The 26,446-nt window shown below is 43.2% G+C and overlaps 2 protein-coding genes across 3 annotated transcripts; one reads left to right on the forward strand and one right to left on the reverse strand.

Moving 5' to 3' along the window:
• The first annotated feature begins 2,643 nt into the window (after positions 1-2,643).
• aldh1l2 (aldehyde dehydrogenase 1 family member L2) lies at positions 2,644-20,181 on the forward strand. Of its 2 annotated transcripts, none has more exons than XM_023952628.1 (23): positions 2,644-2,889; positions 3,505-3,649; positions 8,548-8,782; positions 10,686-10,851; positions 10,992-11,093; positions 11,437-11,526; positions 12,158-12,292; positions 12,420-12,545; positions 12,624-12,715; positions 13,178-13,325; positions 13,815-13,934; positions 14,044-14,171; positions 14,771-14,921; positions 15,005-15,075; positions 15,155-15,260; positions 15,422-15,509; positions 16,184-16,277; positions 16,344-16,443; positions 16,705-16,803; positions 18,471-18,636; positions 18,723-18,828; positions 18,900-19,099; positions 19,205-20,181. In XM_023952628.1, exons 1-23 carry the CDS (start codon positions 2,842-2,844, stop codon positions 19,258-19,260), a joined length of 2,772 nt encoding a protein of 923 aa, XP_023808396.1. In that variant the 5' UTR covers positions 2,644-2,841; the 3' UTR covers positions 19,261-20,181. The 2 variants fall into 2 exon arrangements, with proteins under 2 accessions (XP_023808396.1, XP_023808395.1); XM_023952627.1 differs by lacking the exon at positions 2,644-2,889 and adding an exon at positions 3,109-3,409.
• On the reverse strand, positions 19,862-26,264 carry c23h12orf45 (chromosome 23 C12orf45 homolog). Its single transcript, XM_004082959.3, has 4 exons — positions 26,069-26,264; positions 25,692-25,766; positions 25,483-25,616; positions 19,862-20,924 (listed from the first exon to the last, which is right to left on the reverse strand). The coding sequence occupies exons 1-4, from the start codon at positions 26,127-26,129 to the stop codon at positions 20,739-20,741; spliced, it is 456 nt and encodes a 151-aa protein (XP_004083007.1). The 5' UTR covers positions 26,130-26,264; the 3' UTR covers positions 19,862-20,738.
• Positions 26,265-26,446: the final 182 nt, after the last annotated feature.

Below are 26,446 nucleotides of genomic sequence, written 5' to 3' on the forward strand. Positions count from 1 at the left end.
CCTTCATTGTTCTCCTTTCCAGGGCAAACCTCCACCTCTCGAACTTATCTTCCACCTGTTCCCAGCTCTCACTACAAATCACACAATTGTCTACAAACATCATAGTCTATGGTGATTCCTGTCTAACCTCATCTGTCAGCCTGCCCATTACCATTGCAAATAGGAAGGGGTTCACAGCTGATTCATGATGTAATCCCACCTCCACCTTGAACTCCCCTGTCAACCCTACAGCCCACCTCCCCACTGTTTTAGAGCCATCTTACATGTGCTGCAACGCTCTAACATACCTCTATGTCACTCCAGACTTCATCATACAATACCACAGTTCCTCTCTGGACACTCTGTCATAAGCTCTCTACAAATCTACAAAGACACTGTAGATTTGACCTCTGACCTTCTTTGTACTTCTCTATCAAACATCCTCAAAGCAAAGATTGCATCTGTAGTGCTCTTTCTTGGCATGAAACCATCCTGCTGCTCAAAAATGTTTACTTATGCTCTTAGTCTAGCTTCAACTACTCTTTCCCATAACTTCATTCTTTGGCTTATCAGCTTTATTCCTCTTTAGTTCCCATAACTCTGCACATCTCCCTTATTCTTAAAAATTTCTCCGTTCCTCAGACATTTTCTCACCACCTAAGAACCTGTTGAACAACCCAGTCAGAAACCCCACTGTCATCTCTCCTAGACACTTCCATACCTCCACAGGTATATAATCAGCACCATGTGCCTTTCCACTCTTCATCCTCTTCAATGACCCCCTCACTTCACCCCTACTAATTTTTGTTATTTCCTGCTCCACAACAGTCACCTCTCCTATTCTTTCTTTTCTCTCATGTTCTTCATTCATCAACTCTTCAAAGTATTCTTTCCATCTTTCCATTAAACTACTGACACCTGCCAATACATTACCATCCTTTTCCCTAATCACCCTAACCTGTCCATGTCCTTCCCATTTCAGTCTCTCTGCCTTGGTAACCTGTAAAGGTCAGTCTCTCCCTCTTTACCACCCAACCTAGTATACAAGTAATTATGAGCCCCTTGGTTGGCCTTTGACCCCTCTACTATCACCTTTAAACCTGACTGTCAAATCAGCTCAGTGGTAAAATCCAGCTTCTTTTATCTGAAGCAGTTGGTAAAGCTGTTTTTTTATCTAAAAGTCCTTTTGAGACAGTAATTCATGGTGTCATTGCATCTTGGCTTGATTACTGTAACTCTCTTAATTTTGGAGTTAGCCTGTTGTCCTTCTGTATCAGTTTCTGATCATTTGGATGGGTGATCCAATACCTTTTGTAATATTGTGTGGAACAGGGATCACCTACACTGTTCCTCGTGGACTACCACCCTTCTTGTTTTGCAGCTAACCCTGCTTCAGTAATTGTTGCTCACCTAGATCAGGTTTGTTCAGTCAATCAGAAACTGGGCTTATTCAATCCAGCTAATCATAATCTACTTAACCCTTGTGTTATCCTATGACCCCACCCTTACACTGACGTGTTATCCCTACCATGACAAAGGTGGATGAAGGTGGAGAGGATTTCATGTAATCCATGGACACCATGTGAAGATCAAAAATCATTGAAGAAAAAAGATTCAGCACACTGTCTAGTCTAGTTGGTCTAGATGACCCAACTCCCAACGTTAAAGTGCCAAGGATAGCACAAGGGTTAAACAGGGGTAGCTGCAAAACAAGCAGGGCGATAGCCCATGAGGAACAGGGTTGGTGACCCATGGTGTAGAACAACTTTAACCCTGCTCCTAAACTTCTTGCTATAATGTCAACTAACATGTTCCAACATTCAAAGTCTCTGCTCTCAGTCCAACACTCATGACTTTCCTCTTCTCTCTCTTCCTACCAACACACCGTTCTGCTCTAATTCTTCTACCAACACCAGTAGTCAAATTTCCACCAGCCCTCTGTCAGTGAACAGCACTGATGGTGGTCATTAGTAAGCTAGGCCTCGACCTATCCGGTATGCATATCATAGGTCTGATTCACATATTTGGTTTGGCAAAGATTTTAGGTTGAATTGACTTCCTGACACAACCTTCTGGAATCATCCAGGGTTGGGATTGGTACAATGATATCCTGGCTTGAACCACAGCTGTTTAAATATTGGTATGTACACTAAAATATTGTAGCTAATGTATCTGATGATAGCATTAGGATAACTAATAATTCCAGCTGGCTAAGCTTAGCTGCAATTAGTCTCAACAGTTTTTTATTATTCCTTCAGTTTTTTGTGTATCTGCTACTGTTTCTGATAACAATTTGACAACAGCAGCTACAATTTTCAGCAATAAGACTATTAAAAACATTTCTGCAAGAAATTGAATTTATTAAGGTGTTGATTTTTATTTTTTTACGAGTTCACTAGCCTTTATTGCTCCATAAACTGGACAGTTCCACAATAGTACTCAGACTTATTCAAAAAAAGAAAAGAGAAAAAAGTTAAAAGTTCAGAGGTATTTTAAAATTAAAATATGAAAAGAAACTAGTTTTTTGAGGTGAAGTGTGTATGAGTGTGCGAGTGAGCATGTGCGTGTTTTGGGGGGTACACGTCTTCAGGACCTAAAAATAACTTCAGTCATCCAGCGCGCGCATTGAACGCGCGCTCCGGGATCACCACGTGCTCGCGCACGTACGTTGCATGGCAGCACGTACACCGTCGACCGGTTGCTGACGGGTCTAATCTGGCTGTTGCAAGCCCAGTCCATGATAAGTGGACCGCCCCGCCTGCTCGTTGTCATCCGGCGCACAACGACGCGCAGATAAGGTCCGGCGGCACGCGCGCGATTCCACTCTGTCTGTTAGCTCCTCACATATTAAACCCCGCCATTATGTTGTGGACGGCAAGTCAAGTCTTCAGGAAATTCTCCACCTCCTCCGTGAGTAGCTCTCGGTTTGTGCATCGTCCCGCCGGGCTCGTGGGGTCGGCCCCGGTTCTGCTCTTAGCGGGCATCAGGAATGCAGCTGACAGTTTCATGCAGAAGACGCCGGCCCTTCATTTGAGGGGTGGGGGAAGGGAGGGAGGTGGGGGGTGGGGGGTCGCAGATGACAGGTCCACTCCCCCGCGCGCGTCTTGCCGCGTGCGCTGTTCTGCAGGAGGCTCTGGCTCCTTCACGTGAGAGCTTGATGGAGCCTGGCGGGAGCTGTCACGTAAGCCTGCGCACCTGTGCAGGAAACATGACACTCCCCGCACATGCGCTGCCCGGACCCGCGGGGGGTGGGGGGGTCTTCTCCCTCAGAAGACATAACCGGAACTGCAATAACGTTTGTATAGAAATGATCAGGTGGTTTCCTACGGGCTTTCTTCCAAGGCTCCCGTTGACGTTCAGGACCTGTAGAAAACACCTGAGCCAGGTGGAGGAGGAATCTGTGTCACATAGTGTGTTTAAGGTGCTCCAGGTGAATTCCACCTTAAAACAGGGTCCATGTTTGACCCATAAGAGGCCAGAGGTAAAGATGAATCCCCTCAGACTGAATCTCTGCTTTCGTTACAGCATTATTACCAGAAGAAGCTGAAATTGGCCATCATTGGTCAGAGTCTGTTTGGACAGGAGGTGTACAGCAGCCTGAGGAAGCAGGGCCACAAAGTCGTGGGGGTGTTCACAGTCCCTGACAAAGATGGCAAAGCGGACCCCCTTGGTGAGCTTTTCCCGCTTTTTTCCCCATCCCTAAATGGCCTTAATCGAGCACAGAAAACCAAAAACAGCAGATGTTTATGGTCCTTTTTTAAACAGTTTAAAGAGTTCCTGTTGTTTATCAATACATTTACAGTTTATCTTAAATACAATAAAACATATTAAATACAAAATTATGCAAAATCTAAAAACAACAGAATTCTGACTTTTTCTAAACTGTTATTTAGGATGAATTATACCTTTATTCATGTGATCTTTGCAATAAATGTTCCCGATAGATTTAAAGTACAAATTCCAACAGGACATAAGAGGTAAATCCTCTGTTCAGGTTACATTCATGAGCAGGGGTTGACATAGCCCAGAAATTTGCACTGGCCCACAGGGCCAGTAGTTTTTGAAAGTTACTGGCCCGACACCGCGCACAGCGAGACCCGCCGCTCCGCAGGTGCTTGCAACTTTAGGGGGGTCCGGGGGCATGCCCCCCCGGAAAATTTTAATATGGTGCAATTTGGTGCATTCTGGTGACATCTAGCACTTATTTATACACTTTTCAATGACTAAAAATAGAGCATATCAAACTTAAATCTGCTCTAGTCTGTTTCAGATGTTTTGAAGAGAGCGCTGCAGTGTAGTAGTTAACACTAGTTAAGAAGTTTTCATGCTGCTTCTAATCACTGCTATTTCACATTTGTTCCTAATCAATAGTTAAGAAGTTTTATTGACTTTTTTGCCCTGACTGCCTTAAGGTTCTGCTTTTTGTTACTGTTGCAAAGTTACATTTACTTTTTAGTTACTTTAGTTACCTAATTAAATTAAATAATTGAAAATTAAATACAATTAAATTACTGAGATCATTCAGCTAACTAGAAATACTTACTGCTTACAGTGTTGTAAAGAAAAACAAAATTAAGTAGTTTGACCTTATACTCCATTTGAGTCTGAGATTCAGGTATTTTGAGTTGCCTTTGATTCTTTGACATTCAGCTTAAAGCTTAGTGCATACAGTTTCATCTTCAATGCATTCATTAAATATCTTGCTGTCCATACTACTAATTCCACCCGTCACTCCATCTAACATATTCCTATCTATTCCTGCCATGTCTTCCACATCTCTGACATGCTTCAGTCTCTCTTCAGTGACGGTGTTGGATTTATGATCATCGCGGTGAAAAACCACCAGGGGGCGCGCTGATATGTGTGTCAGTTTAAATATATCTGCCTAAAATGTAATAATAACCCACTGGCTTGTTCCTTCGTTGTTGCTGTTTAACATTGTTTAGTATTGAATTGTTACATTCAATAAAGTTTGAAAAAAAAATTGAGTGAGCGCGTGCCGCGTGGTGCTCGGCAGTGGCAGCCGCGCGCGCAGGCGGGAGAGGAGGAGAAGAGTGATAAAAGGCTTCCCATAGAAACCCTTGAAGTCTGAACACAGGACTAGCAGAAAACGTGAATTATAAAGACGAGGTAAATCTACACGTTTTCGCAAAATATACTTTATTGTAAAAGGTGAAAAATGTATTAATTGTTAGATATTTTAGTGGCCCGAGCGGACAAGTAAAAAATAAAGTCTTGTGGTCCGTACTGCTCGAAAAACAGGACCGGGCCAGCGGACAAATGGCTATGTCGAGCCCTGATGAGTTAGTATTTGGAATCCAGAGCAACCTCAGTGTTTCACTTTGAAGCTGAGCTGCTTGAATCAGCTGGAGTCTGTGGAAGGAAATCAACAGCTGGACTTTCTCTGTGATTCTGGATGATGATGACTCAACAATGAATAGAAATGAGGCGTAAAGAGGAGGATCAAACTTTCTTGACAGAAAAAGGAAAACCTGCAGCCCAGATGAACCTTTTAAACTTAATCCTTTCACTCCATCATGGTCCTAAAGCCCTTTATATTTCAAATGTTCTCTAAAACTAGTGTTTTTGCAGGAAGTACACTCAGTGGATCCAGGAGGATTGTAGGTAGCCCCAGTCCTCCTGCTCCCTGTGTTTGACCTGGTCAGCGTAACCACAGACTGTGCTTTGGCTGAGGTAGATGCATGTTGACTCCCCTGTGCCTCTGAACAAAACAGGCCTTCATCCGTGTCAGTTCATGGATAGTGGCTCCATTGTCTGTGCGAGGGGAGGCTCACGCAATCTCTCCACAAAGCATCGTCCACTTCTGTCAGTCACTTCTCCACCTTTTCCCCTCATTTTCTGCTTCTCTTGTCTGGACTGACGGAGCCTTGCAGAACCAGGCCCTTATCCTGTTTAGGGCTGTTCTGGCGCCTTATGTGGGCTCTGCTGCTTCATCTGCTGCACGGCAGTACAGCTGTGGGACTGAAGTAAACGTTGAACTCTACCAGTGTGTAAGTTAGACCGGGTAGACCTGGTAGGAACCAGAATGTCTGGTACAGACTGCTGCTTCTTGCATGCTTCCAGGAGTGAATGGCCCCTCAGACCCAACCGTTTACTCTGCATATCTAGCAGCTGATACTTCCTGTTGGATGTTTAGCACATGGGGGTTGTTATCGATGACAAACTAAGTTGGAAGCCTTACATCAGACACATACAAACTACAGTCTCAAAAGGTCCTCAGCTGGCAGCTCATGAAACAGTACCAGTGTCCACATCTACAGTGAAGAGGCGACTTCGGGATGTTGGCCTTCAGGGCAGAGTGACAGACATCGGACATAGGAAGTTTGGTCATGTTATGAGTGTTATGAACTAGGGTTGGGCGATGTCCCCTAATTTGGCCGTTGACGATGTTTGCTGTCAACCATCGGGATGGACGATGACATCGTCGGGGGGGGGGGGTGGGGGTGGTATTTTTTTACATTTTTCGTTCTTATATAACTGCTATTCGTTATTTTGCTTTTTTCATTTTATTTCCCAACTAATGGTTAATCCGCGATGATCCAGTATAAACTGAGGGAAGTGACTTTAACAGAAAAAGTAACAAACAAAATAGAAAAGAAGTAGTCCACTCCCGCACTTAGCGGAGTGGACCGGCGGAGTGCGGATTTACAGCTTTGTGTTTGATGGGAAGGGGGGGGGGGGGGTACATGAGCGGTATGTGTGGGAGATTTAAGACTGCGATCCGTCCCGCAGCTCTAGGGGTACTAGCTACCGAACTCAGAACCGGGTCTAAACGTGTCTGAGCACAGCACGGATCGTCAGCAGACAGAGGTTTGAGCATCAAAGCAGAAATGTCGCTCAGTCCTTAGAAAACATTCAAGCGATCACGTGGATTTGTGTTTCCAGTCGTGTCCCGACTAAATAAAGGCTGATGTTATTCACAGGATGCAGCGCCACCCAAAGCTAATGTTGTTAGCCCATGTTAGCATACTGCTAATCCTGGCTTCGTTCAGAAAAAGCACTGACCACACGGATTAAAATTCAAATGATGAGCGAACAGGTGTTTCATAATAACCGTAAAATTATTAAAAGCACGTTTAGAAGATCATCTCGTATTTTACCGAGCTGACATGTCAATATATATAGCCGCTCAGCGCTGTTATCGTTTTGTATTGAATTGTTACATTCAATAAAGTTTGGAAAAAAAGCTGCTCGGCGGAAGTTGTATCCCCTTCCGGTTTTCAAACTGCGCATGTGCGAATACTGCGCATGTGCGAATGATTTATTCCGACCGAAATTGTGACCTTAGTGAACGTTTTTATAGTCTGAAAACATTTTTCTGGGCCCATCTACACGGTTGGATTCTAATCCGACCATTGATCCCATCAAGATATTTTGTACATGTAACCGCGGCTTATGGTGTCGACGCGCAACGTGGCGGGGGCGTGGCATCACGATGGTGGTCTCTCCATCGGGATGTCAGTCACCCATCACGATGGACGATGATATCGTCCATCGGCACAACCCTATTATGAACAGACGAGTAGAAGTCTGAGTGGTTTGGATCAGAAACATTTTTGAGACCCAGAACAACTGAAAAGATGCTGGACGCTGGCGCTATCTGTCAAGCATGGTGGGGTAACATGATGGTCTGAGGTTGCTTTGGTGCTGGTAATGTGGGAGATTTATTCAGGGTTAGAAGGACTTTAAATAAGAAAGATTCTCACTCTATTTCACGCCATGCCATACCCTGTGGCGCCTGATTGGAGCCAGTTTCATCCTCCAATAGGAAGATGACCCAAAGAACCCCACCAGACTGTGCAGAACTATTTAGAGAAGAAGCAGCAGCTGGGATTCCATCAATAATGGAGTGGCCAGCGCAGTCACCAGATCTAAGCTCCATTGGGCTGTTGTGGGAGCAGGTTGACCGTATGGTACCATAGAAGTACCCATCCAGCCAATCCAACATGTGGGAGGGGCTTCTTGAAGAGTGGGGTACATGTTTCCAGATGACTTCTGCAAACCTGGAACTGCTGCAAACGGAAGATTTTTGACCAAAGCAAAACAAGAATTCAAATAAATATCATCATTTCTAACCTTGTAAATCTCTTGACTATATTTTCTATTTATTTTACAACTCATTTGGTAAATAAGTGACTTTTCATGGAAAACACAAAATTGTCTGGGTGACCCCAAACCTCTGAATGGTAGTGTAGATTTTAACATCAAGCAGCGACTGCTGTTTTATAGAATTTTCTTTTCTGTGCTGATGCTTTAATAATGAGTTGGGTAGGAGCAGACTGATTCATTTGAAGGACATGACAGAGCAGCAAAACCTGAAGGGAACTCAAACACATTCAAAAGACTGGGGATGATGAACTCTGGTCTCTTTAGAAAACCTCCCTTCTCTTTACTTGAAGCTTTTGAGAAAATGCTGTCAAACAGAAAATGTCTTCAATGAAGCTCTCACATCTGTAAATCCTCAAAATGCTTCATCTTCATCTTGGGTTTAATAGAGAAGGATTTGTAGATACAGGCTGCAACTCTGAGCTTTCTCTGTTTTCTTAGCGGTGGCTGCAGAGAAAGACGGGACACCGCTGTTCAAGTTTCCACGGTGGCGGAACAAGGGGCAGCCCCTCCCTGAGGTGGTGGACGCATACAAGTCTGTGGGGGCGGAGCTCAACGTCATGCCTTTCTGCTCCCAGTTCATTCCTATGAATGTTATTGACCATCCCAAGCACGGTTCCATCATCTATCACCCCTCCATCCTGCCCCTGCACAGAGGAGCCTCTGCCATCAACTGGTGAGGGGGATGCAAAAGCCCTGGTTTCTTATATCTGTTTGCTGTTCTGGAGAAGGAGCACATGTTCTGCGTCTGATCCTCTGGCCTGTCTGCTCTCTACCTGTGTTGGCAGTAACTCATGGCAAAACTCATGTTTTTCAGTAACATAAAGTAGTGTAAAGCTGCGTTCATACCGAACAGCATTTGCACGCCAAATTCAAGACAGACGCTTCTCTTTCTTTTTTTCTTTTTTTTTTACTTGTTCTGTCCAGAAACTGAGCAAACAAATGAGAGCAGGAGGCCTTTTGTGTTGGACATGTTTTAGTTTTACAAATAGAGGGTATATATCTTCGGATAACCAGGGTGTATATTTGTATAAACCCCCTTTTTGATGCCTCTCTTTCAACGCGCAGCGAATTCCCTTTCAATGCCTGTCTGAATGACGCCACTTTCAGGGGTACTTCTGTCTGTCTGTGACCCAGTTTGACAACTTACTTTCCCGCATTAGTCCAAGGAAGACAAAAAATGAAATTAGAGTATTGTTTTATCTTCGTCTTAATGCAAATAAGAAAAATTTTTTACTAAGTTCAGGAGGAAGCGATCAGATTCTCCTCCGTGTTGGTTTTGGACTCGCATCATTGAACACCTCACAGGACAAAGCTAAGTTTCTGATTGGTTGATGCGATGCGTATTCTGCGTCAAAGTTCAGATTTTTTTTAACTCTGGACGCGCCATACCCCTCAAACCGTACTGCTGCCAGAGCGACACGCCGCATCTGATGTTCAAATCACGCTGCAGGACCTCTGATCATGTCTGTACCATCGTTACTGGAGTGACCAGCGGAGTGACCACTTTTATCGTTCAGTGTTTCTGAGATCCGGTGGGAATTTTTAAGGACTGTTGCAGCACAAAACCTCGAAATTAAGGCAGTTTTATAAAAACTTGCTAAAACTTTCAGTAATAGTGTGTACTTGAGGCTGTAGGAGGACGCACTCATTTTAAAGTAATTCTTTTTTTACAGTTAAAGTTCAAGTATATGTAGCCAAACAAGATTTGTGTCATTGATGAAACTTATTAAACAGGGATTCATTTTAAAATTAAGCTTTATAACTAATTACCAAATAAACCAGATAACAGCAGCATGTTAAGTTACAAAGATGACCTGGGAACGTTTTATAAAAGAAACACATTTTGCACGCTGAGGTTTTTTTTTCTTAAGTATAAAGCAAAACTGCCACGTCATTGGTTAACTCCTGATCACCAGCTCATTCTTTGCATGTTCTGCTGTTTGTTAAAGTCATCTTGAAGCCTTTGGATGGAATCATGAGTTTTTGAATAGAAACAGAAAGAACTGAGTGTTTGGATCACCACTCTTCCCCTGTTGAAAGGATTCTGTGGTCTAGTTTGGTTTTTCAGGTCGAGTTTTGACTCCAGGTTCATGTCAATCATCCACACCAATTGTTAGTAGTCCTCAGTCTATTTAAGGGTCTTGTTTTCAGCTGGTCGTTGCCACATCATCTGCCTTATCCTCTTTTTGTTGCTCTCTTGGTTTTGTCCCGTTTACAGTATATTCATTAAATGATAAGGTTTCTGCCACCAGACCCAGTCTCCTGCATTGTGGGTCCTCCAGTTTCTGACACCCATGTGTCTTTATCTTTTTATTTCTTACACAGCATCTTTTTCGGAGAGAAAGGGGCACATAAAGCAAATAAAATGTTATTATTATTTCATAATGGTCAAAAGCTGGGGTTTTGTACAAACAAGAGTGCTTTATGGACATGGAAAAACAGGAAGAGAGGATAAGAATCTAAGAACAACCTAGATAAATAACAGATACAAGAAAATGCTGATTTTTAAAATAAATGATCTGCTAGAATGTTTTCTAAAATAGATCAAAATAACTGTTTTTTTTTTCTGCCTTCAGGACCCTGATCCATGGAGATGAAAAAGCTGGTTTTACTGTGTTCTGGGCTGATGATGGGCTGGACACCGGCCCCATCCTGCTGCAGAGAGAGTGTGCGGTGGAGCCTGATGACACCGTGGACACACTGTACAACCGCTTCCTCTTCCCAGAAGGGATCAAAGCCATGGTAACTGTCTGGAATCTGGATCTCCATCCCTCAAACTGCCGAGGAAGTTCTGCTCAAGACTTCTTTGGACAAGAGAGATTCTGATATCTTGGAAGGAGATAAGACCCAAATGTCAGACTGAGCTGTCTGTCTCGCCGTAGGTGGAGTCTGTGCAGCTCATTGCTGATGGAAAAGCCCCCAGAATTCCTCAGCCGGAGGAGGGTGCGAGCTACGAGGGTATCCAGAGGAAATCCAACGCCAGGGTGAGAGTCCTACGAAGATACCAAGCATATCAGCTCGGGCTAAGCCTTAGGCTGCATCACACAACCTGCCGGCTCTGCCTGCTCTGTCATAACACTCATGCACTGAAGGACTGCTTCTGCCGCCTCACACTGGATCAGACAGACAGACGGACAGAGGCTGAGCCGATTCTCTCCTGCAGCCACGTAGCCAGCAGCATATTTCACTGTGCTAACCATAAGGGAGAGGTTTGCTTTCCTCAGTAATTTTCCACGCTCTGTTCATCTAGGAGCAGCCAGCTGTTTGACTTTGCCCTCATTCTGAGTCATGTAGATAACAAAACCAGTCTCTCCCTGTGGTTCCCAGGTTGACTTGGCCCAGCCAGCTAAGGCCATCCACAACTGGATCCGAGGCCACGACAAAGTCCCCGGAGCCTGGGCGCTCATCGGTGGTCAGGTGTGTTTTCTGGCAAGGCCAGGCCTCTGGCAGCCTGCACTCTGACTGCTGAGACCACGAAAGATAAACGATGACAGCGTTTATTGTCCCAACAATGTGCTCTTCCCAACCTATATTTCATGTTTATGTGTAACAAAACCAGACAATGACAGTGGATTAGGCAGGAACAGCAGGGATGTCATGTACTCAACTCCTCTTCTTCACGTTGCTTCACTTCTGGGAAGTGTATTGTATTCAGACCTCATTTCACAGCAAACACGAGGACACGACCTTTTTTTCAGGGTTCCCGCTGATGCCATGCTCTCATAACTAAAAGCTCAGGAGAGACAAACACAACATTAACAAAAAATTACCACCAGCACTTCTAAAGGATCATACATTTCCTTTTTTTGAAGAAAAGCTGGAATGTTGATGTCAATCATGAACTTACTTTGTCCACTGGTTCCTTAGAATAAAAGACAAAGATGTGTTTTTGTGAGTTAAAGTTGGGCACTGGTTTGTCTGCATGCATTTGCTGGCTGGAGCAGAAGTTATTTGACTGTATTTTTGAATCCATGCCTCTTTAAACAGTCACTGTTGCAGATGGAGTGCATTCTCAGTCACATCAGTGGTTAAAGTTACTGTCTTTCAGTCGGTGACTTTCTATGGCTCATCCATGCTGAGCGGGTCGGTCCCAGCCGGCCAGCCCCTGGAGATCGAGGGAGCGTCCCAACCTGGCATTATCTCAAAGAACGGGCTGGTGTTGTTTGGAAATGACGGGAAGGCTGTAAGTGTCACTTCTGACTTTCTTTACTCCGTTTGGTTCTGTTGACCAGGTCTCTGCAGCTCCATTATTGAAACAGATCAGAATAACCTGTGTTCTCTGCTTTTATGGGTTCACACTCCACGCTCAGCTCCTAGTGAAGAACCTGCAGTTTGAAGATGGAAAGATGATTCCTGCTTCCAAGTACTTCTCCTCTGGAGAGAACTCATCTGTGGAGCTGACTAACGAGGAGAAGCAAATGGCCGAGGAAATAAGGGCAAGGAGATCTTTGTCTTTCTCAAATCAACAAACTATCTAAGTGAGTAAAATAAGGCTCTTCTCTTTCCACTTAAAGAACATCTGGAAGGCCATCCTCAGCAACGTGCCGGCCATCGTGGACACCACAGACTTTTTTAAGTCTGGAGCTGCCTCCATGGATGTTGTCAGGTGAGGGTGAAGTGCCATGAAGGATTTTGAAATGACTCAACTGAAACAATAATGATTTGAAATGTGCTGTGCTCTTTACTGAGGTCTAAAGATAGAGGAGGGAATCATACATTTGAACTGCTCATTGGAGAAATCTAAATGAATGCAACAGTCCCCATTAGTAACTGAGCCTATTTAAATGAACAAAAGTCAAAATCCAGAAAAAACTTGAAGACTTAAATGTCTGCCTTAAAAAGTCATTTCTTTTATGAATATCACTATGGTTGACTGTGTCCCGATGAGTTTCCTGATTTCCTCTTGGTTTTTCAGACACCTGTCTGTCACTCTGTGCACCTGATGACCTCACAGAAGCTGTAAAGGTCATCAAGTTCATAGGCAGATGACCTCAGAGAAGCTGTGAGCTTTTAAGGAAGTCCAGTTGTGTGCGGGAAAGTGGATTTGGTTTGACCTTACTGTGTGCAGGCTGGTAGAGGAGGTGAAGCAGAAGTGTGCCGGTGTTCAGCTGCAGAATGAGGACGTATACATGGCCACCACCTTCCAGGACTTCATCCAGATATTTGTACGCAAGCTGAGGGGAGAAGACCAGGAGGAGGAGCTCACCATTGATTATGTTAGTCCAATCAGCAGATTTAACACTCAACAAGCCAGGAAGTGGTACAGTTAGGTTTGAGAAGGAACATAGTGACAAGACCATGTTTGTACTTGTACACTTGACTATCAAAAACGTACAAATACTAAATACAGATTACAGCAGCTAAAACATAAGCTGGAATTCCAAATGGCTCCTATGTCTTATGTGAACAAATCTTTAAATAGTACACTCCAATCACCTGACACACACACACACACAAAACCACATTTACGCACAGTGGACTCCTAAGGAGATGGATGGATTCAGGCTAAGGAGACAGAGTCAGAAAACAAGCTCTTGAATGAAGGATGTTTAAGACCTGAGAGTAAGAAACAAGCGTTCCCTGTGACGGAGGCACTTTAGGGGTTTCTGCAGAGAACTTTCTGAGTTGGGATGAAGCCATAAGGAGTAATCTGTGAGTTTGCATCCTTTCATTTAGCTTCTCAGCAAACTCTCTGGTTCTTTTAGGCAACCAAAGAAGTCAACAACATGACAGTGAAAATGCCATACCAGTGTTTTATCAACGGGAAGTTTGAGGATGCAGAAGATGGCAAGACCTACAGTACTATCAACCCTACGGATGGATCTGTGAGTCTACCTGTTCCTCCTTTCACTCTGTCTGATATCACAGAGGATTTGGCTCCTGTCTTCTCAGCTTGAACAGTACATTTTGTTTAATAGAAGATTCTTCATGCAGGTGATCTGTAAGGTCTCCTATGCAGCAGTGGGTGACGTGGACCGGGCAGTGGCTGCTGCTAAGGAAGCTTTTGACAACGGGCCTTGGGGCAGGATGAACCCCAGAGACAGAGGAAGTCTCCTTTACAAGTGAGCAGCTCCCCCTGGAGGACAGGGTTTTTCCATAGCAAAATAAAAACATTAACCCTTGTGGTATCCTATGACCCCACCCTTACATTGATGTGTTCTCCCTACCATGACAAAGGTGGATAAAGGTGGAAAGATTTCATGTAATCCATGGACACCAGTGAAGATCACAAATCATTGAAGAAAAAAGGTTCAGCGCACTGTCTAGTGGGTCTAGATGACCCAACTCCCAATGTTAAAGTGCCTAGGATAGCGGGTTAAGAGAAACATGGATTTTAATGACCAGAAAAGTGTCTTCACATGACATTAGAGGCAAAACCATGCAAATGTTTTTATGTTCGGATTACAACTCTAGACTGAAAGCTGCTCCAGGTAAACCAGCCTTCATAGACTGCACCAGGGTTTCTGCGGGGCGTTCAAAGTCACTTCATAGATCTGCTTTTCAAAAGAAGAAAAACTGCAGTTTGGCAGGAATGTAGGCAACCAGATGCATATAGTCTCTATATTATATTTCTTCTTGACTGTTCGGTGTCGTTAAAAACGCTAGCGTTGCTGATTTCTATAGAAAACCTGTAAAAGTCACCTCCAGCTCCTTCCCTCAGGCTTGCAGACCTGATGGAGGAGCATCAGGAGGAGTTGGCCACCATCGAGTCCATCGACTCTGGAGCTGTATACACGCTTGCTCTGAAGACTCACGTCGGCATGTCCATTCAGACTTTCCGCTACTTTGCTGGCTGGTGTGACAAAATTCAGGTGGGGCAATGTTCTCTTTGAGCCTGGAAACACACGCTGTCATCAGACCAATAAAATCTGTGCTATTTTTTTTATGTGTACAGGGCAAAACCATTCCCATCAACCAAGCCAGGCCCAACCGCAACCTGACCTTCACAAAGAAAGAGCCTCTGGGGTGAAGTTCTATGACTGAACTGAAACATCCCGTCCGCTGTTTTCTGTCATGAGTGACCAACTGCTTCTTTGTGCGGCAGAGTTTGTGCCATAGTCATCCCCTGGAATTACCCCCTCATGATGCTGGCTTGGAAAAGTGCAGCCTGTTTGGCAGCTGGAAACACGTTAGTGCTAAAACCAGCACAGGTGGACATTTTCTCTAATGTTCCGATATTGAACTATTTGCATGTGTCCAAGTTTTCATGTTAACTATATCATGTAAATGTACACACCATCAGATGTTTAGGTCGTCCCGTTTCCTTCCCAGGACATTTCTCCTCTGACTTAATCGTTTGTGTCATTTCCAGGTGACTCCTCTGACTGCGCTGAAGTTTGCTGAGCTTTCTGTGAAAGCTGGAATCCCTAAAGGAGTCATTAATATTCTACCAGGCTCCGGTATACACCGAAAAAATGATGCCATGTCTATAAGGCTGTCCTGCTCAGACGCATACTGCTAAAATTATACTAAAAGCTGAGCTCATTATTCACAATTCTATTTGAGTTTGTTTAGAAATAGAAAGGTCTTTTGAGCAGATTCATGTTCGTAAACAAGTCCATTTGTCACTTTCTTTTTGTTGTAAAGAGCTGGGAGGAAGTCCGATCGGAATCTTCTGGTTAAACTCGGGTTGCTGCAGGCACAACATGAAAAACATGTTTAAAAAAACTTTGGTCCAACGTTCTTTGAACAAACAGTTCCCATCAGTTTAAAGTCTTACATCTCCTGATTCTGCTGCTTCACACATCGAAGGACAGTTTATTGGAGGTCTAAATTCAGATCCTTTCACTTTGAAGTCGGTCCTACATTTGCCTTCTTGACAATTTGTTTGTTCTTGCTGCATATTTCCAAATTCTCTGCCTATAGAATCTGTTTTCAGGATAATCCAAACCACTTTTACTCCACCTTTTACTCCAATAGTACCTGCAGCGATGGAAGAATGAGCAGACGTAAAAATGGGAATCAGAAGGTCTCATCTCCTACTGTTGTAGACAGTCAGCCTCGTTTGTTAGTGTTGACTGATGTGTTGTGTTGGCATCTGAGAGCAGAGACTGGAGGGATTTCTTCTCTTTAGGTGGCATGGTGGGGCAGCGTCTGTCCGACCATCCTGACATTCGCAAGCTGGGTTTCACTGGCTCCACGCCGGTGGGCAAGCAGATCATGAAGAGGTAACAGCCTGTTGGTCTGCTTACTGCACTTCAGAGCTGCTGATCCTCTTCGTCTCTGGTCTTCAGCTGTGCCCTCAGCAACCTGAAGAAGGTTTCTCTGGAGCTGGGCGGGAAGTCCCCTCTCATCATTTTCAGTGACTGTGACATGGACAAGGCCGTGCGCATGGTGAGGAGCAAATCTGTTCCTTTCTTTGCATTTTTGTCAGACTGATCCATCAAAGGTCACTCGAGTGGAGAGGAAATGCAGATTTAAAGTGAGACTGCTTTTGTTGAGCGTTTCCCAAACATTCTTGTCCGTCAGTTCTAAGCTCTGAATCCATGTTAGGAAGCTTGAGTAAAGGATTGTTTTCATCATTAAATAATATGTCAGCTTCATGTAAACAGCTGCTTTAAAAGATCCTTAAAAAACGCGCTTGCTTCTCCGCAGGGCATGAGCTCTGTGTTCTTCAACAAAGGAGAGAACTGCATCGCTGCTGGGCGTCTGTTTGTGGAGGAGTCCATCCATGACGAGTACATTCGCCGGGTGGTGAGCCAAACTGAACCCCGACACCCTTCTGCCCCATCATGCAACAGGAAAACACTTCATTAACCACAATAGACTCATGTCTACGTCGACAACAGCAACATATTTACAGTGGCTGATAAAATTGTTGGTACCCCTCAGTTAATGTCACTGAAATGACTTGAAATGTTCAAAAGTAACAATAAATTAAAAATGTATTGAAAATTAAATAATCAAAATCAGCCATTACTTTTGAGTTTTTGATTAACAGAATTATTTAAAAAAACAAACTAATGAAATAGGGCTGGATAAAAATGATGGTACCTCCATAAAAGACTGAGAACTAATTGCCCAGGGGGTCATGATGAACTCAGGTATGTTCTTTAATTGACATCACAGCTGTTTTCAAACCCATAATCAGTCAGTCTGCCTATTTAAAGGGAGACAAATAGTCACGTTGCTGTTTGGTGAAAAGGTGTGTACCACACTGAACACGGACAACAGAAAGCGAAGGAGAGAATTGTCCCAGGACATTAGAAACAAAATTATAGACAAACATCGTAAAGGTAAAGGCCATAAAACCATCTCTAAGCAGCTTGAAGTTCCTGTGACGACAGTGGCACATATTATTCAGAACTTAAAGACCCACGGGACAGTAGTCAACTTCCCTGGACGTGGCAGGAAGAGGAAAATTGATGACAAATGGAGGAGACGGATAGTTGGAACTGTATCCAAAGAGTCCAGAACAACCTCCAAAGACATTAAAGGTGAACTCCTAGATCAAGGTACATCAATGTCAGATCGCACCATTCGTCGTCGTTTGAGCCAGAGTGGACTTCATGGGAGACGACCAAGGAGGACACCACTGTTGACAGAAAATCATAAAAGAGTGAGACTGGAATTTGCAAAAATGCATGTTGACAAGCCACAAAGCTTCTGGGAAAAAGTCCTTTGGACAGATGAGACAAAACTGGAGTTTTTTGGTAAGGCACATCAGCTCTATGTTTGTAGACTCAAAAATGAAGCATACAATGAAAAAAACACCGTCCCTACTGTGAAACACCCAAGAATGGCTAAGAGAAAAACGTTGGACTATTCTGAAGTGGCCTTCTATGAGCCCAGATCTGAATCCCATTGAACATCTGTGGAAGGAGCTGAAAAGTGCCATTTGGAGAAGACACCCATCAAACCTGAGACAACTGGAGCAGTTTGCTAATGAGTAGTGGGCCAAAATACCTGTGGACAGGTGCAGAAGGCTCATTGACAAATACAGAAACCGTTTAAATGCAGTGATTGCCTCAAAAGGTTGTGCAACAAAATATTAAGTTATGGGTACCATTATTTTTGTCCAGCCCTATTTCATTAGTTTGTTTTTTTAAACCACTGTATGCTGTGATGCAGTGTGTAATCTTTACCTTCCTGTTCAGCATGGTGGTGGACACCAGGTTGACCGTGAACTCCTCTGTATATCAGACGTCAGGCTGGGTCCAGCTGCTTTAGCTGGGTCCAGCTGCTTTAGCTGGGTCCAGCTGCTTTAGCCTGGTTGACTCTGGTTTTGTGAAGCCATGATAAATAGCAGAGTGAATCTGGTCATTGGGTTTTGTAAATGTCATTCTTTTTATTCTTAGTCTTTTAGTTTCTTTTCAAAAAACCCGGCTCCATCTCTGTTTCCCCTTCTCCCTGTTTTCAAGGTTGAGGAAATTATGAAGATGAAAATTGGTGATCCTCTGGATCGATCCACTGATCACGGCCCACAGAACCACAAGGCCCACCTAGACAAGCTCCTGGAGTACTGTGAGATCGGGGTGAAGGAGGGAGCCACACTCGTGTATGGAGGCAAACAGGTCGACAGGCCAGGTAGAACGCGCCAACCCCTCTGAGGCTAACACCTTCATGACACGGATAAACCTTTTTTTTTTTTTTACCATCTGTCATTTTCCCAGGTTTCTTCATGCAGCCCACAGTGTTCACCGACGTGGAAGACCATATGTTCATAGCCAAAGAGGAGTCCTTTGGTCCCGTCATGGTGGTGTCTAAATTCAGAAATGGGTAAGTCAACACAGTGACTTCTATCTGTAAAGATCCCAACTGCTGTCTCACAACCCCCTCCCCAACGTCAGGGATGTGGACGGAGTTCTTCAGAGAGCCAACGATACAGAGTACGGCCTGGCCTCTGGTGTGTTCACCCGTGACATCAACAAGGCCATGTATGTGAGCGAACAGCTAGAGGCCGGAACTGTCTTTGTCAACACTTACAACAAAACCGATGTGGCTTCGCCCTTTGGAGGCTTCAAGCAGTCGGGCTTTGGCAAAGACCTGGGTCAGTATTCAGGCTGTCTAGTGGTCACTGATCGCTGACAGAAAATGAGAACATGCCGGTGTAGGGGGTCAAAGGTCTGTAGTTTAGCCTGTGCTTTGTCTGCAGGAGAAGACGCCCTCTCAGAATACCTGAAGACCAAAGCCGTGACCGTGGAGTACTAAAGCCTGGAGTCTCCCTGAAGCTCAGGCTCACATCTGGATCAGAAGGTTTTGAGCAACTTGCATGTCCAGGTTTCAGTGAACGTCTAAAAGGATGTGGGGCGTTTGTGGTCATGGGTTCAAAACAAAAGAACACAAACTGGCCACTACTTGGATTGGGTCTTTTTTTTTAAAGTTTACCTAAATCCTGGATTGGGAATGCAAGATTTTTCAGTTTGAATTCATCACCCCCCCCCCCCCCCCCAACCATGATGAAAGCTGCTAAAGGCTGTACTTAAGGATGAACACTGAACATCGATCGTGGACCAGCGATCAGAGCAGGACAGCAAAAGGTGAACTTCTTCAGCGACAGTTGGAAGATTTCCTTTGACCGTTTTCACATTTTGCATGGAAGCTGGTAGATGTGAAGGTTCCTGAATTTTGCTGGGTTTAGACTGACGAAGGTACATGAAAGCATCTGAAATGAGCTGAACAGGAGTCACTGCACCACAAGTGTCACCTTGTGAAAGAAACGGCGTGCCTTCCAACGTTACCTGTGCATGAAACCACTTTCAAGTTCATCTGTTAAAATCTAACTTTCTGACAAGTGTTTCTAAATGTTGTCCAGTAGAATTCAGGCTGTGTCATTTATTGCAGATGTAAAATCTTTTTTACATTTTTAAACACTGTTTACACTTTTGTAAATTCTGTTTTTAAAACCGAAACAAGGACAAAAATATTCCAGATATTTTGGACATTATTTGTCATGAAAATTTGTATTGTTCCCCCTATTTTGTATAATTAAACCAATTAGATGTTTGTTTCCTTGTGACAAAACTGTGAATGTAGAGCTGTGGAAAAGGAGCAAAGGGAAGTAAACGCCTCCCAACCCAAGGGTGACAAGTCTCACCAGAATAAAATGCATCCCTTCAAAAATGTTTGAAAGAAAATTCTCATTTTCATTTGTGATGCTGAGAAAAAAAGTCTGTCCAAAGGAACAAAGTCTCTGATTTCATGACACATTTGATGGAAACTGTTATTTTAAAGAGACAGATTTTCAACAGGCTGCAAAGTCAACAGAAGACCTGAAGGAAGGAGGCCGGAACAAGAGGATGACGTGACAACCAGCAGGAGAAACTGGCTCTCATTCAGCTGCTTGTAGAGGAACCTTTGGGGATAAACTGCAACAACCTGCGACATCATCAACTTCACACCGTTATGGAGAAAACCAATGAGTCTGCCACAAATGGAGTTCACAAAGAAATATCCTCCATTTTTCTGAATTTCTTTTGCTGAGGAAGAAGCCTGAGATATTCCATCTTCCTGTTTATGGTAATCTTACTGGGATTCATGAAAAAAAGGAAAAGCGAAAAATAATTTTTCTCCCATAGGGATGAGAAAAGGATCGAAATCTCCAGACAGGAAGACGTTTCTTTTCATTTCAGAATGAAAAAAAAGTTCCTTCTGCAGTTTTTCAAACTAAAAAATGGAAAGATGTTCTGCTAGACGCCCTCCTCCCCTTGGAGAACCTGGATGATTGGGTTCTTTTTTTTGTCTGTGTGTCCTGGTAGTTTGAGGTTCTGCTCCGTGATCTCACTGCTGTCCTCCTCAGAGTCTGATTCCTCTTCCTCCTCCTCCTCCTCCTCTGAATCACTAACTGACGACTCCAGCTCTACCAGGGCCACATCCTGGAGACACAAGGAAGAAATCTCAAGTTAAACATTTGAAGACCAACATGTTGACTGAAGGTAGAGAAATGTTGGGTAAAGCAAGAGGAAAAAGCTCCTGGCTCCCTGAAGGAAAAAGCAGCAGAAAATGACTCTCTCCTTTGAGCACATGGATGCAGAACCCTGACTGAGTCTCCCACAGCAGAGCATGAAGCAAAGTCACAGACAAGACACACAACAATGTCCGCATTAGTGAGTTATTACAAAACACAGATGATGAAGACGTAAGAAATCGTCGACACTAATCTGGTTTTGTCGGCGCATTGTTTTTTTGGTCATTTTTCTTTATTATAATAACCACTATGTCATTGGGATCGCAAAGCACAACAGGAACTTTTGAAGGTGGCGTAGACCTTCCTCAACCATAGAAGACGGATACAAACTTTAGTTTCATGCTGCATGTTCACACCGGCCGCATGTTCAAGAACGCGCTCCATGTGGTTTCATCCAGCCGGATCAGCGCCACATACCCAGGTGGCGACATGTGAGCCGACTTAATGACCACAAAATGCATTGTGGGAAACTGTGTCCCAACAGTTCTTGTAGTTTAAAGAGATGCTGAACAGAAACAACTGGCACTTAATCCATGAAATCTGTATAATTTGTAACTCTTTCTGCAATTAGGGAATCAAAAAATGAACAAGATTTATTTTGCAAACTAAAGGAGGAACAATTATTGTAAAATATTTTAGTTTTCACTAATTGCAATAAAGTAAAACCGAGTTTCAGAAAAATGTGTTTTGCTTATTATTTCTATGGGAACTTTAGACAATGATTTAGTGCAGGGAGTTAGCTTTTGAGACAATTATGGCTTTTTTTGTGCTAAAATATAGCTTACCTAGGGCCTTAAACTTTTTTATCTTTTATAGGGTTAAATTAAAATTCATGAACTATACACGTAAAGTTTCCATTTCTGTGAATGCACCATACGCCGAGCATTAGCAGTACCACACATGACGCAAACCTCTACGGACTGTTTACCAGCACCATCATCTCTTGTAAAAAAATTGCCCATCACTTTACTTAAACAATAATTGTAGCCTAATCGAAACAAACAAACATTAGTGACAGCCCCATTCAATGGATAACTGGGGCTGAGAGGTAAACCAACACATTTATGTTTAGCTGATACAGGTTGGTGTTTAGAAAGATTGGACCGCTTAAACCAGGGGTTCTCAAAGTTTAAGTAGCGGAAGGCCACATTAGGACATTACTCTTGGAGCCAATATTGGTGGAAAAATGGATAAACAGAAAAAGTTGTTTTTAACAACTTTAATGAACAAGTGTCATTTGTACAATAAATCAGGCCCTCCAGATGTTTTCCCAGAGGTTGCTGTTCAGATTTTCTAATCATCTAGTTATTGTATCATTTGACAGACTTATTTATTCAAACTTTTTCTTTTGCTCTGGACAAAAAATGTCAGCTACTTTCAGCAAACATCCTTTTCACAAACTCCCCGTCACTTAAAGGCTTGCTACGTCAGACCATTTCCAAAGCCACAAAGAAGCTAGCTTCTGTCACAGCTTCACTGGATTTAGCCATTTTTGTAGACATCTGGTGTGCAGCATAGCCTCGTTGTTGTTGTTGGAGCTTATTGTTGCGCTCCTCGCCTGTAAATTTGTCATCGTCTTTATGATTTGTAACATAGTGATGATTTATTTTGAATTCTTTGAGCATTGCATTGACCTGCTTTCTAATAAGGCACAGGACTTTATGAGGTTCGACAAAGTAAGCATTTGTCCATTTAGCTTGAAAGCGCCTTTTTTTCTCGCCAACACGTTTTCCCTCAAAGGAACCTGCTCTGCCTCTCTCTCCGGATCCCAACTACCCCTGGCTGCAGCCTGCAGAACTGCACAACATAGTGGAACGCTGAAACGCTGAGGAATGTGAACATGCTGTGGAATGTTAACCCCGCCCATGCTGAGCCCGTCTTATTCTTTGGTTTCACAAGTTTCCATGTGCAATATTGCCACCTACCAGTTTTTAAGGAGTTTTTCCTTACCGTGAAGGGGGGGGTCTAAGGGCAGGAATATCAGTTTAGATTAATCTGTTTTGTTCAAGTTTAGTATTAATCCTAATGCACTCTTTGTGTTCATGATCCCTTTTTCATTGTATGTTTACCTTACAATTACCGGTATGAAGCCCATTGAGACGTCTGTAATTCGAATTGGCGCTAAATTAAAAAAAAAAATTAATTGAATTAGATAATTTATACAGTGATTGCTGTCTTCTTATGCCTTTTACAAGTTTCCATGTGCATGTATTAGGGAGTTAATACATTTTGTCTGGCCTCACGGACTCAAAAAAATAACTCATTGGATGAACTCAATTTAATTGTGGGCAGGATTTCCATCCAATAAATATGAGTAACCCCACCTCAAAGAAAATTCTTCCATGTAACGAAATAAAATTGAGTCAATTGAACTTAATTTTTATCAAGAAAGGCAAGGGAAAAAAAACATGCAACAGCAGTCCGAAGCCAGCTCGAACTCAGAACCTCTGGATGTTAAACCCACTAACTTATCCAGTGAGCTAACAATTTAGTGATGTCATAGAGCCGCCGGTATAAAGAAATAGATTCATTATTTACATGAATGAGGCGCGTCGTGTTTCGTCTTATTGGGAGAAGCCGAGTTGAAACGATTTCATGCCACAGTTCGTTTTTTACGTGGAAAAAACGAACGAAAGTTTTCACTTTTGAAAAGTCGAAGGATTTGAAGGACCAAAAGTCAAACCAGGCATTAGACGAATGAGTTGAACATTTTAATAGCTGAATGGTTAAAATAGGTGAAAAATTGTAGCCGTAAGACGGCAAAAAGAATAAATAAAGAGAAACAGGGAAACAGCATTCAACAGCATGTCCCTTACTTGAACTCAATTATTCTGGATTACTGGAGTTCTCGGGGAAACTATTAATACATTTTGTGTTAGGTCAATTAAATGTAGATACATTCTTTTAAAATAAATATTTTTAAATAAAACAAACACAATTTTATTGTGTTACATGAAAGAGGGGCTTGAATCATTTTTTTGAGTGAAAAAAAACATTGCACCATTCAAATTTTCCTCCCCTCTGTTCTCTTTCTTCCTCATATAATTACCAATGACACAAAATGTGCTCCACTTATTCTTCCCCTTTCCTGCAATCACAACTGCACTGACGAAGTTGAATCAAATGCACGGGCTCAACGTGGGCGGGGTTAACATTCCACAGCGTGTTCACATTGCTCAGCGTTCCAGCATTCCACTACGTTGAGCCGTTCTGCAGGCTGCAGCCAGGGCTTACTCCCGGATCCCGTACTGATTCCTTATCTACTGCTGTCGTCACGGTCCTTCCTTTCATTACAAAATGTCTGCCCTCTTGAGGTTAAATTAATACACTGTACCGTTAAAACCCGAGTGTAATTACCATTTATTCCTGCAGATGTCGCCAGAAACCACAAAGCAATATTTTTCCAAGCAATCTACAGCTGGTTTTAACCCTTGTGCTATCCTAGGCACTTTAACATTGGAAGTTGGGTCATCTAGACCCACTAGACAGTGCGCTGAACCTTTTTTCTTCAATGATTTGTGATCTTCACTGGTGTCAATGGATTAAATGAAATCTTTCCACCTTTATCCACATTTGTCATGGTAGGGAGAACACGTCAATGTTAGGGTGGGGTCATCTAAGATAGCACAAGGGTTAATACCCATCTATTAGGATTTATTGAGGGCTGCAAAAAATCTTCCCACGGGCCGCCATTGGCCCCCGGGCCACACTTTGAGAACCCCTGGCTTAAACGGTAAACCAGTTTTAAAAACATCAACATTTCTTATGTCTAAACACTTTAGGTTTGGCCGTGTTTGATGTGGAAATCCATGGAGGCTCCTGGACGGAGGCACTGCCCTGCCCATGAGGCAGGGTGGTTAAGGAACACTCCAATGAAAACTATGTTTTTGTTGTTTTTAACAGTATCTTGTGGCATTTTTCTCACAACGGAGGACATAGTTCAAGATAATTAAGCTTAAAACTGAATTTCTGAGTATTTCAAATCTTAAGAGAATAAGCTTCATGTAGCAAGTCACAAGCTCCCTGCTCCACCCCATTCTGATGCATCCACCTGCAAATAAATAGATCCATGTGGGTCTTCGTTTTCCTGGTCTGAGCTGGAATCTGGATCTAAACTGTACGGCTGGATAGCTCTGATTGTGAGGGGCTGTAAGCTAGCAGAAGAGAGTGTAAACAAATGAATGTCGGTAAGTAGGGGTGGGCTTGCTCCACATCAATAGTCCCGTCCACAATTCAGAGGTAAAAAGGACACAGGTTTTATGATTAAACCTTAAAAACAGCCTAATCATCCTTAAAAGACCAATAGGAACGCTTTGAAAATGAACCAAAACATGATCAGAGTGGGATTTTAAATGTATGTTGGAAAAAAAATAAAACATTTGAAATTCACACCAAGTCAAATTTTGTAACAAAGTAATTTCTTTTCATCTGGAGCTGATGAAGGGAAGCAGCGGAGAAAAACTCACCATTTCTATGACCCTGTCATCCTCATCCACACTCTCGATGTCAAAGCTTCCAGGAGGCGCCTGCTCCATCTGTCGTTTCAGCTTCTCGTTGGCCTCGGCCATCCGAGGCAAGAAACCCTGCAGCTGTTCCAGCACTGAGAACAACCAGAGGCACCACATCAGCTCCACCCATCTGACAGCAAACACACCACCTTAGAAAGAACTCTTACCGCTGCTTCGGGGGAGTCTCTCTGTTTGCAGGCTCCTACCAGTCTTAGGCTTGAGGAGAAGCTTCTCATTGAAAGCTGCAGGTAGAGAAATCATGCTAACTATGGTTTGTGAAAGCCAACAGTAGCACAGCTTTGATCAAACAGGACCTTTACCAAAATTATAGCTATTTGGATATGAGTCAAAGATTCACACGTCTTCAGGAATTAGAATCTGTTATGCATTCACTTCAGTTCCTCTGGTAAATGTGCTCCCATTAGTGAAAGCACTCCATAAATCACGACAGCAATCCAAAGGTTTGCCACACAAGAATTCCCTGCATATTATTTACGCACATTAACAATCTTTGGACTTTAACAAATAAGGAAAGAGTTCAAACCTGCTCCGCCGCCGCAGGACAATAACATTGGCGAACACTGTTTAGTAGTATTCAACTCCATTCTCTAACCGCCCAAAGGTTGTTCTAAGCTCCAGGCATTGACTGCATGAGGTAAGGACCAACATCCGCTTCAGGGTCTTCTACGCAAATCACGTCAAAGCCTCTGGCTCTAGCGCCCTCTAGTGTTTGGAGGACCAACTCGCTCTTACACGGCGTGTAGATAAACAACAACTCATGTTCATATTACTGTTTAGTAATTTAAAATATTATAAACATTCACTAGATTAATTGCTATTTGGCAACTTTATTATGGCATTACAGGGACTTAGAAAATAATAAATACATGGGGGGGGGGGACTTGTGCACTGTCACAACACT

The sequence above is a fragment of the Oryzias latipes genome, chromosome 23 (assembly GCF_002234675.1).
Source record: "Oryzias latipes chromosome 23, ASM223467v1".
Lineage (NCBI taxonomy): Eukaryota > Metazoa > Chordata > Actinopteri > Beloniformes > Adrianichthyidae > Oryzias > Oryzias latipes.

Coding starts and splice junctions, on each gene's coding strand:
- aldh1l2 (XM_023952627.1), top strand. CDS start 3,137: ATGGAGCCTGGCGGGAGCTGTCACGTAAGCCTGCGCACCTGTGCAGGA. Junction 11,527..12,157: donor GGGCGCTCATCGGTGGTCAG/GTGTGTTTTCTG, acceptor ACTGTCTTTCAG/TCGGTGACTTTCTATGGCTC. Junction 12,716..13,177: donor GCCTCCATGGATGTTGTCAG/GTGAGGGTGAAG, acceptor TACTGTGTGCAG/GCTGGTAGAGGAGGTGAAGC.
- c23h12orf45 (XM_004082959.3), bottom strand. CDS start 26,129: ATGGAGTTGAATACTACTAAACAGTGTTCGCCAATGTTATTGTCCTGC. Junction 25,767..26,068: donor GTCCTGCGGCGGCGGAGCAG/GTTTGAACTCTT, acceptor CTCTACCTGCAG/CTTTCAATGAGAAGCTTCTC. Junction 25,617..25,691: donor GAGACTCCCCCGAAGCAGCG/GTAAGAGTTCTT, acceptor GGTTGTTCTCAG/TGCTGGAACAGCTGCAGGGT.